At 50.7% G+C, this 14221-nt stretch overlaps 1 protein-coding gene across 3 annotated transcripts in view; it reads left to right on the top strand.

The window, feature by feature from the left end:
- GNB5 (G protein subunit beta 5) overlaps window positions 1-14221 on the top strand; it is a 37643-nt gene that overhangs the window by 7500 nt on the left and 15922 nt on the right. For 2 of the 3 annotated variants that reach the window (XM_037054655.1, XM_037054654.1), the window contains 3 exons: window positions 1376-1487; window positions 10593-10729; window positions 13299-13340. In XM_037054655.1, coding sequence (XP_036910550.1) covers window positions 1376-1487; window positions 10593-10729; window positions 13299-13340 — 291 coding nt within the window. The remainder of the gene's footprint in view (window positions 1-1375; window positions 1488-10592; window positions 10730-13298; window positions 13341-14221) is intronic. The other variant, XM_037054656.1, reaches the window with a different exon arrangement.

The following is a 14221-nucleotide window of genomic DNA, read 5'->3' as shown; positions in this document are numbered from 1 at the left end:
TAATATTAGTATGGATTAGTTCCAGTTTTTCTTAGAGAGGGCTCAGGATAGCAAGCAAGGCTGCACTCCTCAGGAAAGGAAGGGGTACAAAGAAGGTGGGGTTAGCACCCAGATTCCCCTTGGCGATGGTTCACTTTAGAATTTGTAACTTTGATCTGCCTTTCCAGTCTTGACACAAACACACACATGGAAGCTCATGGGGCGGGAAAGAGGAAGAAGCTGTGGGTTGGGTCTTCCACACGGGAGTCCTGAAGCTTGTGACTGAATGGAGCCAGACTGACTGGGTCCAGATCTTGCCTTTGCCTCTTGGAAGTGTGAACCGAGCAAATCCTTTAACCTATCTGTGCCTCAATTGTCTCGTTTGTAAAATGGGAGTGATGATAGTACCCAATCAGGGTGACTATTGTGAGTTATTAATGCAAAGCACTTGGAACTGTGCCTGGCACTGTAGGGGACTGGAAAGAGGGACGCTTGCGTACTTGAGAGAACTGTAGTGACCTTTCATTCTGTGGGTGAGGACGCTGCCTCAGAAGTGCCTGGTCTCAGATCACTGGGCACCGGCTCAAAAGCCCCGCGTCTGGGCCCCCGTGTGCTACGTCCCCAGCCTGCCCCTGGACTTAATTCCCGAGTGAAGAACGGAAAAGCAAAGCCAGGAGCGGGCGTGCTAAAACCCCAGAGCTTCTCTGAAGCCAGAATTCGTTTTGTTTTCTTTTCTTTTTATATTCAAGTAAATAAACGAGGCAAGTTTCCGGTTCTCGGTCGCGGAAGCAACAGAGCAACTTGGAATTGGCTGGGTATCAGTGATGCGAGCCGGACCCTGTTGCCCTGTCTTCTAGGGTTTCTGCCAGTAGAACCCTCAAGTTCCAGTCAAGGGATGGCCGTGCGGGGAAAGAGGGATGCGGGAGCAGAAGGGAGGGCAGTGTCACTGGGAGTTCACCAGATTCCCAGGAGCCAGTCTGTCCTGACTTGGAATCCCAACCTGGCCCTCAATACGTGCTGGTCCTGCACCAAGTCCCGTACCACCCCGAGTCTCGGTTTTCTCATCGGTAAAATGGGACCCACACTCCCTGCTTCCCACGGGCAGAAAACGCAGCAGAGCTAAATGGGGCCGGGTTCAGGGTCTCTGCGCCCGGGCGCGCGCCGCAGGCGCGGCTCAGGGGCGCGGAGGGGGCGCTGTGCCCGCGGGAGAGGCCGGCGGGGAGGAGGGTCGGCGCCGCAGCGGGGCTCGCCTCTGTCCGCGTCAGCGCCGGGGGGCGGGGCCGCGCGATCGGGAGACGGCGGCTGGGAGCTGCGCCCGCGGCGGCTGGAGCCTCTTCCCGCAGCTCACCGGCATCCCGGTACTCCGCTTCCCTTCCTGCCGCTTCCCCGCACGAAGATGGCCACGGACGGGCTGCACGAGAACGAGACGCTGGCGTCGCTGAAAAGCGAGGCCGAAAACCTCAAGGGCAAACTGGAGGAGGAGCGGGCCAAGCTGCACGACGTGGAGCGTGAGTGCGGGCCCGGGCGGGGACTGCCGGCTGGGAGGCGGGCCGTGGAAAGACACCGGGTTCCCGAGAGGAGGGTGCTGGCGGCCTGGCCCCGGGGCGGAATACGGGCCCCAGGCGTCCCCCGGGCGTACCCCTGGCGCCCCAGCGCCAGGTAAGGCGCGGGGAGTGGCCGCGAGCCCACGGGTACGCGGATGTCCGGCTGGAGCTGGGCGGCTCTTGGAGGTTCCCGGCACCTTGCAGAGAGCCCCCGCCCTCCTCTAGGCCAAGGCGACTGGTGGTCGCCCTGACCGCTGAGCTCCGGACGAAAGATGGTGGGACCATTTTCCATCGTCACCTGCTACGAAGATGCAAACTGATCGAATCCCTGTCCTTCCCAGGAAGAGCGGGGTAGAGGGTGTTGTCAGTGGTGGGTAGCCCGACAACCTTGTGGGGGCGCGGCCTAGGGTAAACTCCTGTTTTGGTTTTTTAAGTACTTGGCCTCCTCCATCATTGTTGTGTCTTTTCTCAGTTTTGCTCTTACACGGAACCAGACTTTGATTTAAAAGCTCGTTTTTCCAGTCTACCCCGTCTCTTGGGGGTGGAGAGCAAGATGGGGGGAGGGAAGTAGAGGAACTTAAACCAAATTCAACCATTTAGCTCATTTGAGCTCTTTTAACGGATGCGGTATGGTTGGCATAAAAGAGAATAGCAATCTTAACGTTACTGACCACTACCATAATTTAGAACCGGCTCCGTGGTTTTTTTGAGTGGGCAATTAAATAGCTAGGTGAAACGACTCTCAGCAGGACCAGCTTCCCTTTACTGTGTCCTATGGTTCCTCCTCAGCAGACTTTGGGATCAGTGCCAAGCTTGGGGAAGTGACTTTATCAGCTTACTTTTCCGTTCTGGGAGTGACAGCTCCTTTTTGCTGAGCAGGAGCCCTTTGGTGTCCTCGGGCACACCGGTACATTGTGCTTCTGCCATTCCTGTTTGGTAACATCTCCTTTAAATTCCATGTGGAAGAGAAAGGCTGGGTTTGTGCTACATCCTTCCTGATTCCTTTCTGCACCTGATTCCTTTCTTTGAAAATTGCTTGTTAGAAGCAGGTGGCCTGAATCTAGAGTGTGCTGTGCTTTTGTAGGGGCCTCCTTTCAACAGGAGTCCCACTAATCCCCTGTGTCATTTAGAAACATATCCAGCTCCAATGAACTATAAGTCCCTCGTAGAGTCAGCAAGATGGGAGTGAGTTTTCTTCGATAACAAGAATAAGGGTAGGCCATCACCAGCTTTGGTTCACCTGCGCCACCAGGGATCCACGCTCCTGTCTTTCTCACCACCATGCAAGCACTGGCCTTGCCCCACAACTGCAGTATCATTGCTGCAGCTCCAAACATCACCCCTGGATCCTGGATAGGAGGAGAGGGGAGTGTGGTTACCAGCCTCTGTGTCTCCTTTTCACCAGGAAAGCAAGTTTTTCCTCAAATTTTCCTTCTTCCCAACAGATTTTGGGTTGCACTTCACTGGCCAGGTCACATAACCACTGCAAGGGAGGCTGGGAAAGGGAGAACTGAACTGTGCACATTTCCAACCTCAAACAGAGCCGAGTTTCTGTTATCGGGAGAAGTGAGGCATGGATATTGGGAAGCATGGGACAGGGTCTTGCCCACTTCCCTTGCAAATTCCTGTACTCTGCAGGTGATGATGACTGTGCCGTGAGCATGATACTATCTGAGGTAGGTCTGATTTCTGCATTTTACAGATGAGGAGACTGAGGCACAGAGAGGAGAAAGGACTTGCAGAAAGACCCCAACTAAAAAGTGGTGGGGTCAGGACTCCAGTGCAAGCAGGCAGAGCTGCAGCCCAGTCTCACTTACAGCGTTTGTGCAGAACCTCGGTGCTCAGTTGTAAAATGCAAAGTTTTAAGTCTCTGGAAACCCTTCAGTATTGGGCACACCAGGACAGCTGGTCAGCCTTCTGCTAGCTGTGACTTGCCCTAATTCTTGGCTTTAAAAAGTCAACATGAGCCGTGGCTGGTGTGACTCAGTGGATTGAGTGCTGAAAGGTCACTGGTTCAAATCCTAGTCAGGGCACATGCCTAGGTTGCAGGCCAGGTCCCCAGTTCAGGGTGTGCGAGAGGCAATAGATCTATATATCTCTTGGACATCGATGTTTCCCTTCCTTTTTTTCTCCCTCCCTCTCTGTCTCTCAAAAAAAAAAATCACAACAAAATCGTAGAACATAAACTTGGAGGAAAAGTGAACTTTTCCCGATTCCAGCTCTGGTATCTCCGCCTGTCATCCCTTGACCCTCGGACAGCGTCCATCTGTCGGGCCCTTATCTCCAGGTCAGACCCTCAGCCAGCATCATACAGGAAGTGGTCAGTGTGGGGTGTGAGGGGAAGCCAGCCCACATCAAATGCCACGGCCTGAGGCCCCGTGCCAGCCTGTCCTGTTGTTCCTCCAGAGCTTTCCTGCCCTGGATGTTTCTCCTCACCCCTTCTCTTTGCCTTCTACCAGTAGCAAGGGCTTCCCTGCTTGAGTCTAAGGCATTTTAGATCCACGAGGAGGTTACTGCGGCCTGTATTAGTTTTCTGTTGCTACTGTACACGTTTCCACAGAGTAACTTAAAGCTACTTAAGTTTATTCTGTTGCAGATCTGGAGGGCAGAAGTCTGAAATGGGCCGGCAGGGCTGCAGGCCTCCCAGAGGCCCCGGGGGAGAGTCCATCCCTTGCCTTTTCCAGCTTCTAGAGACCATCTGCGTATCTTGGCTTGTGGACCTGCATCACCCCAACCTCCTTTCTGTCATCATACCTCCCCCATTGACTCTGATCCCCTCTTATCAGGACCCTGTGGTTACATTTGGCCCACCTGCATAATCCAAGACCATTCTTCCATTGCAAGAACGTTATTTTACTCCTGTGTGCAAATTTCCTTTTGCCATATAAGGTCACACATTCACAGGGCCCAGGGACTAGGACGCGGACCTCTTTGGAGGGCCTGTCACACAGCTCTTAGAACTAGAGGCATCCCCTGCTTCAGCCTTTCTGTCTTCAGGCCCCAAAAGTTTCTTCTCCCAACCACCCAGTCCTTTTCTTTGTGATCGAGGCCAGAACCAGGGGGTCTCCCGAAGGTCCTGCAGCTCCCCTAAGGGGAGGACGGGGAGAAGGCACCGAGGGTCAGCTCCTCATCTAGCTCTCCCTCTCACCATGCCGGGTTCAAATCTGAGATTTATATTAAAAAGGGAAAAAGTAAATTCGTGTGTGTATGTGTGTGTGTTAAAGAGAAAAGGTGTCAGTACTGGGGACGGGAAGCAAAGTGCAGAACAGGATGTATAATGTCTCTTTAGCTTAATCAGGAGATGCTTGTCTGTGCAGGAAGTCTCTGGTGGGGTGAGTGAGAAACTCATCTCAAGGGAGGAGAGTGGGGACATGGACATACTCCTCACTTTAAAAAATGATTTTATTTTACTTTAGGGAGAGGGGAATGGAGGGACAAAGAGAGAGTAAGAAACATAAGATGTGTGAGAGATACATCAGCTGGTTGCCTCTTGCACACCCCCAGCTGGGAACCTGACCTGTAGCCCAGGCCTGTATCCTGACTGGGAATAGAACCTTTGACCTCCTGGTTCGCAGGCTGGTGCTCAATCCACTGAGCCACACCAGCCAGGGCACTTTCCCTTTATACCCATCTGTGAATGTACTGCTTTTACAATAAAAAATGAGTACTGGAGTGGGACTTGGGATCGAGAACAGAAGGAGAGTGTTCATGTATAAAGAGTCCTTAACCTGAAATTAAACTGAGGAATGATCTAGAAGACAGGCTGCATGTGCAGACAGGGTGGGGAGGGTGCAGGGTCCATTTCAGTCCACTGGGTGGCAGCCCCCCTGAGGCCATGTGGGGCATCACTAAGACCCCCCACTTCCCCTGGGGTAGGAGTGCGAACACTCTCTGGGAAGCAGCGCAAAGGAGAGTTGTGTACTTTCTGTAAGTACAAAACCAGAGGAAATTTGGGCAAACCACAGGATTTACCATCAGATGCTATTCACTTTTCCCTCTGTTCCAACTTTAGCTTTATGAAAGGTTCTATTCTCAAAGGCTTGTTAACCTAAAAATAAAAAGGCCTTTCAAAGGGAGAGGCAACAAGCATTTATTTGAGATCAATACAAACAGCTACTCGGGAAGCTCTGATTCAGGCAGTGGCTCAAGTAACGTTCCGATTAGGAGGCAGAGGAAAGGGGTGTTTCTGAGGAAGGGGACAGTGACATCAGCAGGAGGAGGGCCTCTTCATCCACGCGGATGGAAGAACTCGGTGATCTTCATTCTAGACAGTGTTCTAATTTTCGGTCCGGTTGTCAGCAGTCCAGGAGTCACAGTGGCCACTTGTCGTCTTCGCAAACAACTCTTGGGGGCACAGTGTCGCTTTAGGCCCAGTCCACAGGTCACTTGGCCCTGCTTTGACATTCCGAGGTTTGGTCTGGGACCTGAGGCGTGCAACGCAGGTCCTCTGGGAGGGCAGCGGCAGCCCCTTTTAAAGTGGCTCCGTTGTTTGGTGGGTGGTCGGTTGGTCAGTTCGCCAACAGACTTTATGGCTGGAGCTTTGGGCGATTCTGATTTTACGGTGTAGAGAGAAATCTGGGAAAACCGAATTTCTGGATTAGTTTGAAGTAAATGCGTTGATTCACTTTTTCCATGTTCTAAGGAGATGCGCTGCGTGTACTGAGTTCATAGAAGTGAGTTTCCCTGCAGAGCCGTGCTCTTCCCAGCTGTTCTTCACTGTACCGCCTGCAGCCGTCCGAGGGGGCAGAAAGCAAACCTCCTTTCATTTCCTCTCCCTCCCTTTCGTTCTGCATCCCGATGCACACAAGCTGGCCAGTGCAGTGTCTCTAAAATACATGATAGTAAATGAGTGCCCTGTCCTTCTAGTGTCCTGTAGCAAATTTAGAAATATGAAAGCAAGCCATCCATACCTGCACCACCCAGGGGTACCACCTTTAATATTTTCATGTGTTTCATAGCTTAGTTTTTATATTCCTTTGTACATATATCCACATGCTTGGGACTGTACTGGGGACAGAGTGGGCGCCCAGTTTTAACTGAACACAATGGATTGACGAGCCCCTGTCTCAGGCACGGTTCTTTCTAATGTCAGCATTAAGTAAATCTGTGTGTGTGGGTGTGTGTGTGTCTGTGTGTGTTAGAGAGCAAGAGAAACGGTGTCAGTTTTGGGGGGGTGGGAAGCGGAGTACAGATGGTGTTCTCCACAGTGACCTGTCTTACATGCTGCACCAGAGCTTAACCTTTCCAGCTTTCCATTAGGGAATTCAGGGTAGGATTTTACTTTGTTTTATTTTATTTTTTTATTTGAGTGTGGCGAATGCACTGGTTTTAAGGGAATCCAAAAATCTGTGACAGACATAGGGAGGTGACGAGATTGGAGATATTTTCCTTCCATCCTGGGGTCGGAGGGTTCATGTGCACCCCACCCCGGTGTACTTTGGGGTTGGATCAGAATGAGCTTTTGAAAATCAACTTTGCATGACTTTTCCCTCCTTCATTCTTTTGATCTACCAAATAAGGACCATCCAAAGACTGCACATTGGCAGAAAATTTAGAAAGTGATTCAAGATCGTTTTCATAATAGTTCTGTTTTCCTACTTCAGACAGCTCGTTTGTCTTTGATCCATTCAGTATTTGTAATCAGTTTCACAACGCTCATTACCCGGGAGATGTTCGAGCTCGTCCCTGCCCAGGCTGTCGTTTTCATGGCCTGTGGAGTGACAGGAAGGCCGCTTGTGTATTTTCACCTGATGATAACTTACGAGGCGTGAAATCTTGTGTACTGACCTGCATACTACACATTGTCCTTTAAAGTCATGTGTGCAGATTATAAAAGAAATAGCAAAACTACTCCCTGAAAGTTGAGAGGAGGCCCCACCTTGATGAAAGATTGATCTTTGCCTGAAACTGGAGTTCTGGGTGATTTCTAAACTCTTTCTCGGAGCAGGGCACAGGCCCAGAGGGGACACTGTTCACCACTAGCTTGTGAGTCGTGCTCTGTCCTCAGGCCTCGTTTTCCTCCTCTGAGACGTGCTAAGGTGGTGCGGCTTGCTTGCTGTTTGGACATTGGGGGCCAGTGGGCGAGAGGCACACTGAGCAGAGAGCTGTGACTCTGAGCCCAGCATTTTTTGTCGACCATTCACCGGCTCGGCTCAGCTCCACCTTCTGTAATGAGCTTCTGGTAAGATTTTGTATGTGAGAGAGAGTAGGAGAGGACAGGGTGGGGGGACCTTCTACATCTCAAACCTGGAAGTCGCTGCCCCTCCCAATTGCCAGGCTCTAGCAGGTGGGTTCAGCCCACACTCATGGTCCCTGCCCAAGGGCGGCGCGCACTGCCTGTCGAGTCAGTCTCTTCTGCCTGGAGCTTTCCATCACTCTCCTGGTCAGGTGATGGCCGAGCCAGGAGCAGCATGGGTTTCTTCACTCCTGGATTAGAATCCCTAACTGACCCATCAAGAAGTATGGGGGATCCAAGCTTGGGGTGTCTCGTGGACTGAGAAGCCACTGTTGCTGCCTCACCAAATCCTTGATTGTCTAAAGAATTCCGCTACCTGCCCAGAACTCACCTTCCTGTGGGGCATTATCTGTCCTTAGGGGTCAGAGTGCATGTGCATTGGGTGTTAGCCTCTCTGAGCCTGTTTCCTCTTCTGTAGAAATAGGGGTGAAGCCTCTCTCCTCAGGCTGTGTGTAAATGTCTCGGCCCAGCACCAGTCACCCAGGAGACAGGCAGTGCACAGTGGGTGATGACAACATGTGTGGAAAGCCTTTCAAAATGTGCTTTCCCTTTGACTCAGCGATGCCACAGATTGGAGTTTGTCTAAGGACTGAAGCAGGACAAGGTCACTGCTGGCAGCCCGGAGCCCAGAACCAGCCAGCAGGGCGTGTTTGGGTTCTGATGCCTCATGAAGTAGATGTTGTGCAGTTATTTACAATGATAGATAACCACAGGTGACAGGAAAAGATATCTACAAATGCATCAGGTGAGAAAACAGGTCCCCCAAATTACATGTGGAGTGTCATCTGCCTACACACGTATGCACATGTACACACACATAGAAATATCTGGAAGCATACGCCGTATCTTGCTGTGCATAATGCGCTCCCATGCGTAATGCGCACCCACATTTTTGGCCCAGACTTTCAGGGAAACCATCTTTTGTTTTAATTTTTAATTCAATTAATTAATTAATTAATTAATATAGATTCTTAGATTTCGTATTATAAAGCAATTTTAGTGCTTATTTTCTAACATATTATGGTACAAGAAATTTTATGTAACAAATAATTATAAAGCACAAGAACAGAAAATATTTTGGGTACTACCTATGAATAATATGCATCCTTATTTTTCCCTCAGAAATTTAGGCAAAAAAGTGCACATTATACATGGCAAAATATGGTACTTATATCACATGCTAAGCAGAGTTGGAAGTGATCATATGTTTCTATTTTCTGATTATTTTTGTTGAGCATGCACTTCTATAATTATATTTACATTAAAAGAAATCAAGAAAAAATCCTCTGCCTGTCCATCACCTCTTTTCACTCTCCCCCCGCCTTCTAGCATAAATACTGTCTCTTGTTTTCCTGACTCTTCCATTCAGAAGCTCTCTCTCCTCCCTGTTCCGTTCCTTCTGGTTTTCTGGTTCCTGGCCCCCAGCCCCCAGCCCCCCAGCTCGATAGTTCTGATTCCCAGCCTGGAAGGTAATCTGCTTTCCCAGTTAAACCTCAGAACACCCCCACGGATTAGGTCTTTCTCTTCCATTTAACAACAACAACAACAAAAAATCACTACTTACAAACTATCCTAAAAAGCAGCTTCAGGCGAGACTCATTAATGGATGTTAAAACCAGGGTGTTCAAGTTTGAGGAGTAAGAGGGCATTTATGTGGTCTCAGAGCATATCCCCACAAAATACGTTTTCGTTACGACGGGCAAAATGATAACTCTGTCGTGGAAAACCTGGCAGATGCCACCTTAGCCAGGTGATGCCAGCAGGTGCCTCCTGACTGGTCACACTGACAGGAACTCAGCATCAGCTGGTCGTGCTCCTGCCAGACATGCGCCACCCAGACCTAACCCTGAGGAAGTGTCAGCCAGGTCCAGACCTGGGCATGGAATAGCTGGGGACTAGAGACACATGGAAACTGCACCACACAGGGTCTCAGGGGCTTTTTGCTTATAATGAAGTTGTTGGGACAGTAGAGAGTATCTCAGTTACATCTGTAGATTAGACAGGGTTATGTTTCGGTGTGAAGTTTCTGACTGCAGTAATCGTACTGTGGTTATGTAAGAGTTCCTTGTTTTTAGGAAATACATCCTGGAGTGTTGAAGGGAAAGGAGGGAGGGAGCATGGAAGGGAAGCAGGAAGGAGGGCTTGTCCTAGGAGGGGTCGTGGGCACGGGGCTTTAACCACAGAGTCTGTAAGTTTTCAGTAAACCCACAGGTGTGGGGTTTGGTAGTTTGCTCATTCATTCTTTTCTGCAGCATGTGAATGGGTCACCTTCTGTGTCCCAGGCCTATGCTAGACATGCGGGGATCAGTTAGGGTCACAGTGCCTGCCCTAGAGCAGCGTGCATGCACACTGTGGCCCCTGCCAGGACAGTTTTTGTGGAGTCACTTGTCCTTGTGACTAAAAACTGGCAGATAGAAGAACCAGAAGTTCCAGCTCTGCTCCTGGTTAGTGGTACGAGCTAGCATTAGCCAAGTCCGCCCTGGGAGCCCCCGTCTCCTCGCCTGGGCATGGTATTCACACTGCTGCCATGCTGCCCGTCCACACAGAGCTGTACAGGGCCCTTGGACCGGAGAATTCTGTACGGTGCTTCGCAAACACAAGGTGGTCTTGTCGTTAGTCCCTCAACATGCCTATATGGCAGTGGTTTGAAAAACAGAGGGAATGACAGTGTGGTCCCTACCCTTTACTGAGCCTAAAGAGAGAGCATTGCGAGGGCCTGGTAGCAATCAGAGACCCGAGCTGCACTGCAGAGAAAGCCCAGGGTCCTCCCTCTGCTGGCATGTGGCCCAGAGCCCGGCCCTGGGTGACGAACTGACTGCGCCCTGTCCTTCTAGTGCACCAGGTGGCGGAGCGGGTGGAGGCCCTGGGGCAGTTTGTCATGAAGACCAGAAGGACCCTCAAAGGCCACGGGAACAAAGTCCTCTGCATGGACTGGTGCAAAGATAAGAGGAGGATGGTGAGCTCATCACAGGTACGTCGCACCTGTTGCATGATGACCAGCAGCTCTCTGCTTTCACAGCTTAAGGGGGACGAGAGCTGTCCTTTCCAAAAGCCCCTTTCTGCTCTTTATGACTCTGCTCCCCCTCCAGAGGACCTGAGTTTAGCATGGCTGAGAATTCCCTTTTATACTGCGGGCCTTCGCTAATTTGGGCAGATTTGGAATTGGTAATACTGAAACAGTGTAAACTCTAATTGACAAACCATTTAAAATGATTTCTTCCAGAGCATATTTCACACTCTTATTTGGGAGTGAAATCAACTTTAAAACAGTGGGGTTTTTTTTTCCCCCAAATTGAGGGCAGAAGTGGTTGAGAAGCCCCCACGGCTTCTTTCAGTTTAAGAGTTTAGCCATTTTTAGGCCTTAAAAAACAAATTTAAGATATATATTTTGTGAAGTCTAATTTTTCATTCCTTTTACATAGTTGACATGGTGTATTTTACATCTTACGGGTGAGTTACCTATTGCTGCGTGACAAGCTACCCCCAAATTTAGCGGCGTAAAACAATAAATATTTAGGGTGCCATGTGGTTTCTGAGTCAGGAATCCTGAGCAGCCTCGCTGGGTGGTTCTGGCTCAGGGTCTGTCATGAGGCCGTGGTCAGGATGTTGGCTGGGACTGTCATCTGCAACTCGACTGAGGCAGAGACGCACCCCTCTGAGGGCGCACCCACACGTCTGGGTGCTGGGGGCGTAGCTGTGCACCAAGCAGACCTTGGCTCAGGGCTGCTCTGGACACAGTAGCTGCCTCCCCCAGAGCAGCTGATCTAAGAGAGGGGGATGGAGGCAGAAGCCGTGCCCCTGTGGCCAGGACTTCTGTGACCTGGCCTCACAGGTGACGGCCCATCACTGCCACTGTATTCCGTTGGTCCCTTACAAGGGTGTGGGGATCAGGAGACTGGGGTGCCTGGGGACCCCCTTAGAGCCTGGCAACCACCACTTAGTATTTTTATGTTTATATTGATGTTACATGCATTGAACACACAACAATAAACTGGAGTCATGTGTTTTTATAGCTGGTTTGGGCTTCCCTTCACACCTGCCTTCATGCCAGCTTTTTCGAAGGACAATTTGGGTTTTTTTAAATTAACTTAAATATAAAAACTGTACATCCGCAGCTCTAGTATCTGTGTCGGTGGCGTGTTTGATAGGACAAGTGTTATTAATATCCTGTATTAGCCACAAATCTAGAATGCACGTAGCACTGGCTTTTTTTCTGTTGGTAAAACAGTTATCACTTTGGTATTTCACCACATTAGAGAAACGCTGGAAAAGAGAGCACAGAAGAGGTTTTACTCCCACCACCCGTCACAGTCATTATTTTTATTTTAGAGCGTGTCTTTCTAGACGGTTTTTTAAATGCTCATTTTTACAGTGGTTATTGAGATGTACATGTTACTGCCTAGCCTTTTAGACATTTTTATCCTTAAAAGTATAATATATGTTGGATTTCTGTCACTCATGTGCACTCTGATTAGGGAGGGAGAGAGGGGAGGAGGCCTGGCAGTCTCATCCCTCCCACCTCTGCTGCAGAGGCGGGGGGCGGGGGGCAGGTGTGGGCTGGCGCTGGAGGCAGCAGGGAGGCTGTGGCACAGACTTGGAGTGACTCAGAGCAGCCCTTCTCCCTCAACAGGCAGGAGATTAATCAGCCTGACGGTGGGTTAGGGTAAAGGCACTGTCTCTCCAGGTCCCTGAGCTCCTGGTGTAGAAACTGTGCTCACAGAGGGGACCATGTTTAGTGCTATCAGACTGATTTTAGCCTCTTGGGTGCCCTTTTCTCTCTGGGCGGGCAGTGGTTGGGCCATGAGGACAGGCAGGCAGTGCTGTGGAGGAAGCCACCCAAGTGGATGCTGGGGAGGCTGTGCTCTGAGTCAGCGCGCCTGTCTGGCAAGCGGGGGCACCAGGCCTGGAGGAGCCCACGATGCAGGCCCGGGGCCTCTGCTCTGTCAGCTCACCGGCCCCCCCAGCATCATGTTTGGGAGTTTAGCAAGAGAAATTAGGCCAGAAGAACCAATGTACTTAGGAATGTTGAAAGGCCCAAAACTGTCGACTTTGACCTTGTTTCAAGGCCCCTCAGTCACACTCAGCATGACTGTGGAAGTCTTCCGTCTGGTCATGCGAAGCCAGCAGCTGTGCTGTTTTAGATAATCAGACTTTGCCGTGTCCCTAAGCGGCATTACCCGCCTCCCTGCACCTTTCCACAGTCACCTCACACACCAGACTTGGCTCCAGATGGTTTGAGTGATTTATAGAAAATCAGGCCCGCCCCAGAGGCTGCAGGTTCACCGTCTCTGAGGATGCCTGGGGGACCCGTGCGCTGGGGGACGGCAGCTCAGCTGTCCTCTGCCACTGTCACCCAGACCCTGGGGCCCAGGGACGCCCCACACCACGTCTGCACAAGTGACTGTGTTTCAGAGTCCAGAGTTCCTGGATTTCTCCCTGGTGGGTTTGCATTATGACTAGATGACTGTGGGCTGCAGCAGTGGTCACGGTGAAAGCCGGCTTGCTGACACCCCCTGAATGGGCCACTCTTTTCCCTCCAGGACGGGAAGGTGATCGTGTGGGATTCCTTCACAACTAACAAGGTAAGGTGTTGTCCCCAGCGCCCTGAGACACCTCAGAAACCCAGCCTAGTTTAAAGGTGCTTGGGTCCAGCTCCCCAGCCCGGTCCTCATTTCCTCTCGGGGAGCCTGCTTGGAAATGAAAACCCCACAAAAGCCCGTCTGTGTTAAGACAGCCCCGCAGCCCACAGAAGAGCATGCAGAGCCACCAGAACGAACATACTAGGACAGGAGAGGGCATGGCCTAGAGAACTGGTCACGTTCACACAGGCAACTGCGTGCATCCTTCTTCTGAGTCATGGTGAGAGGCAGCCATATCCCCAGCTTTCTTTCCCCCGACTTTGCCCAGACTCCAGAGTGCTGTGGATGTGAGCACACGGCGGGTGAAGCTGAGGCTGCAGGGGGTTGACCTGCACCGCTGGGGATGCTGTGGAGTCTGAGCCCTTGCAGCTCTGGGCTGAGCATGCATGGCTCCAAGTTAGACCTAAATTTAGACCCTTGACTAAAGAGAAAACCTGAAATCTCTGTGTAGATGTGTTCATGCCTACATCGTGTTGGCATTTACAATCATGGGTACTGTGTATTAAATACGGATTCCAATACTGACCTAGAAAGAAAGTCCTCCTTTTCACGATATTAAAAAGGAGACCTGGCCCTGACCAGTGTGGCTCTGTTGGTTGGAGCACTATCCTGTAATTGAAGGGTTATGGGTTCAAACCCGGGTCCAGGTGTGAATGGAAGGCAACAAATCAATTTCTCTCTCTCACATCAATGCTTCTCTCTCTCCCTTCCTGTCTCCCTTCCTCTCACTCTAAAAAGCAATGAGGAAATGTCCTTGGATGAGGATAAAATAATAAGTTAAATAAAAAGATCTGTGTCTGTCACAGACTGAGCAGTGTCAGTAT

This window comes from Sturnira hondurensis, unplaced genomic scaffold, assembly GCF_014824575.4.
Source record: "Sturnira hondurensis isolate 20B ecotype Veracruz unplaced genomic scaffold, ASM1482457v3 Scaffold0008196, whole genome shotgun sequence".
In the NCBI taxonomy this organism is placed as follows: Eukaryota; Metazoa; Chordata; class Mammalia; order Chiroptera; family Phyllostomidae; genus Sturnira; species Sturnira hondurensis.
The sequence above is the reverse complement of the archived record's forward strand: the minus strand, read 5'-3'. Positions and strand labels throughout refer to the sequence as shown.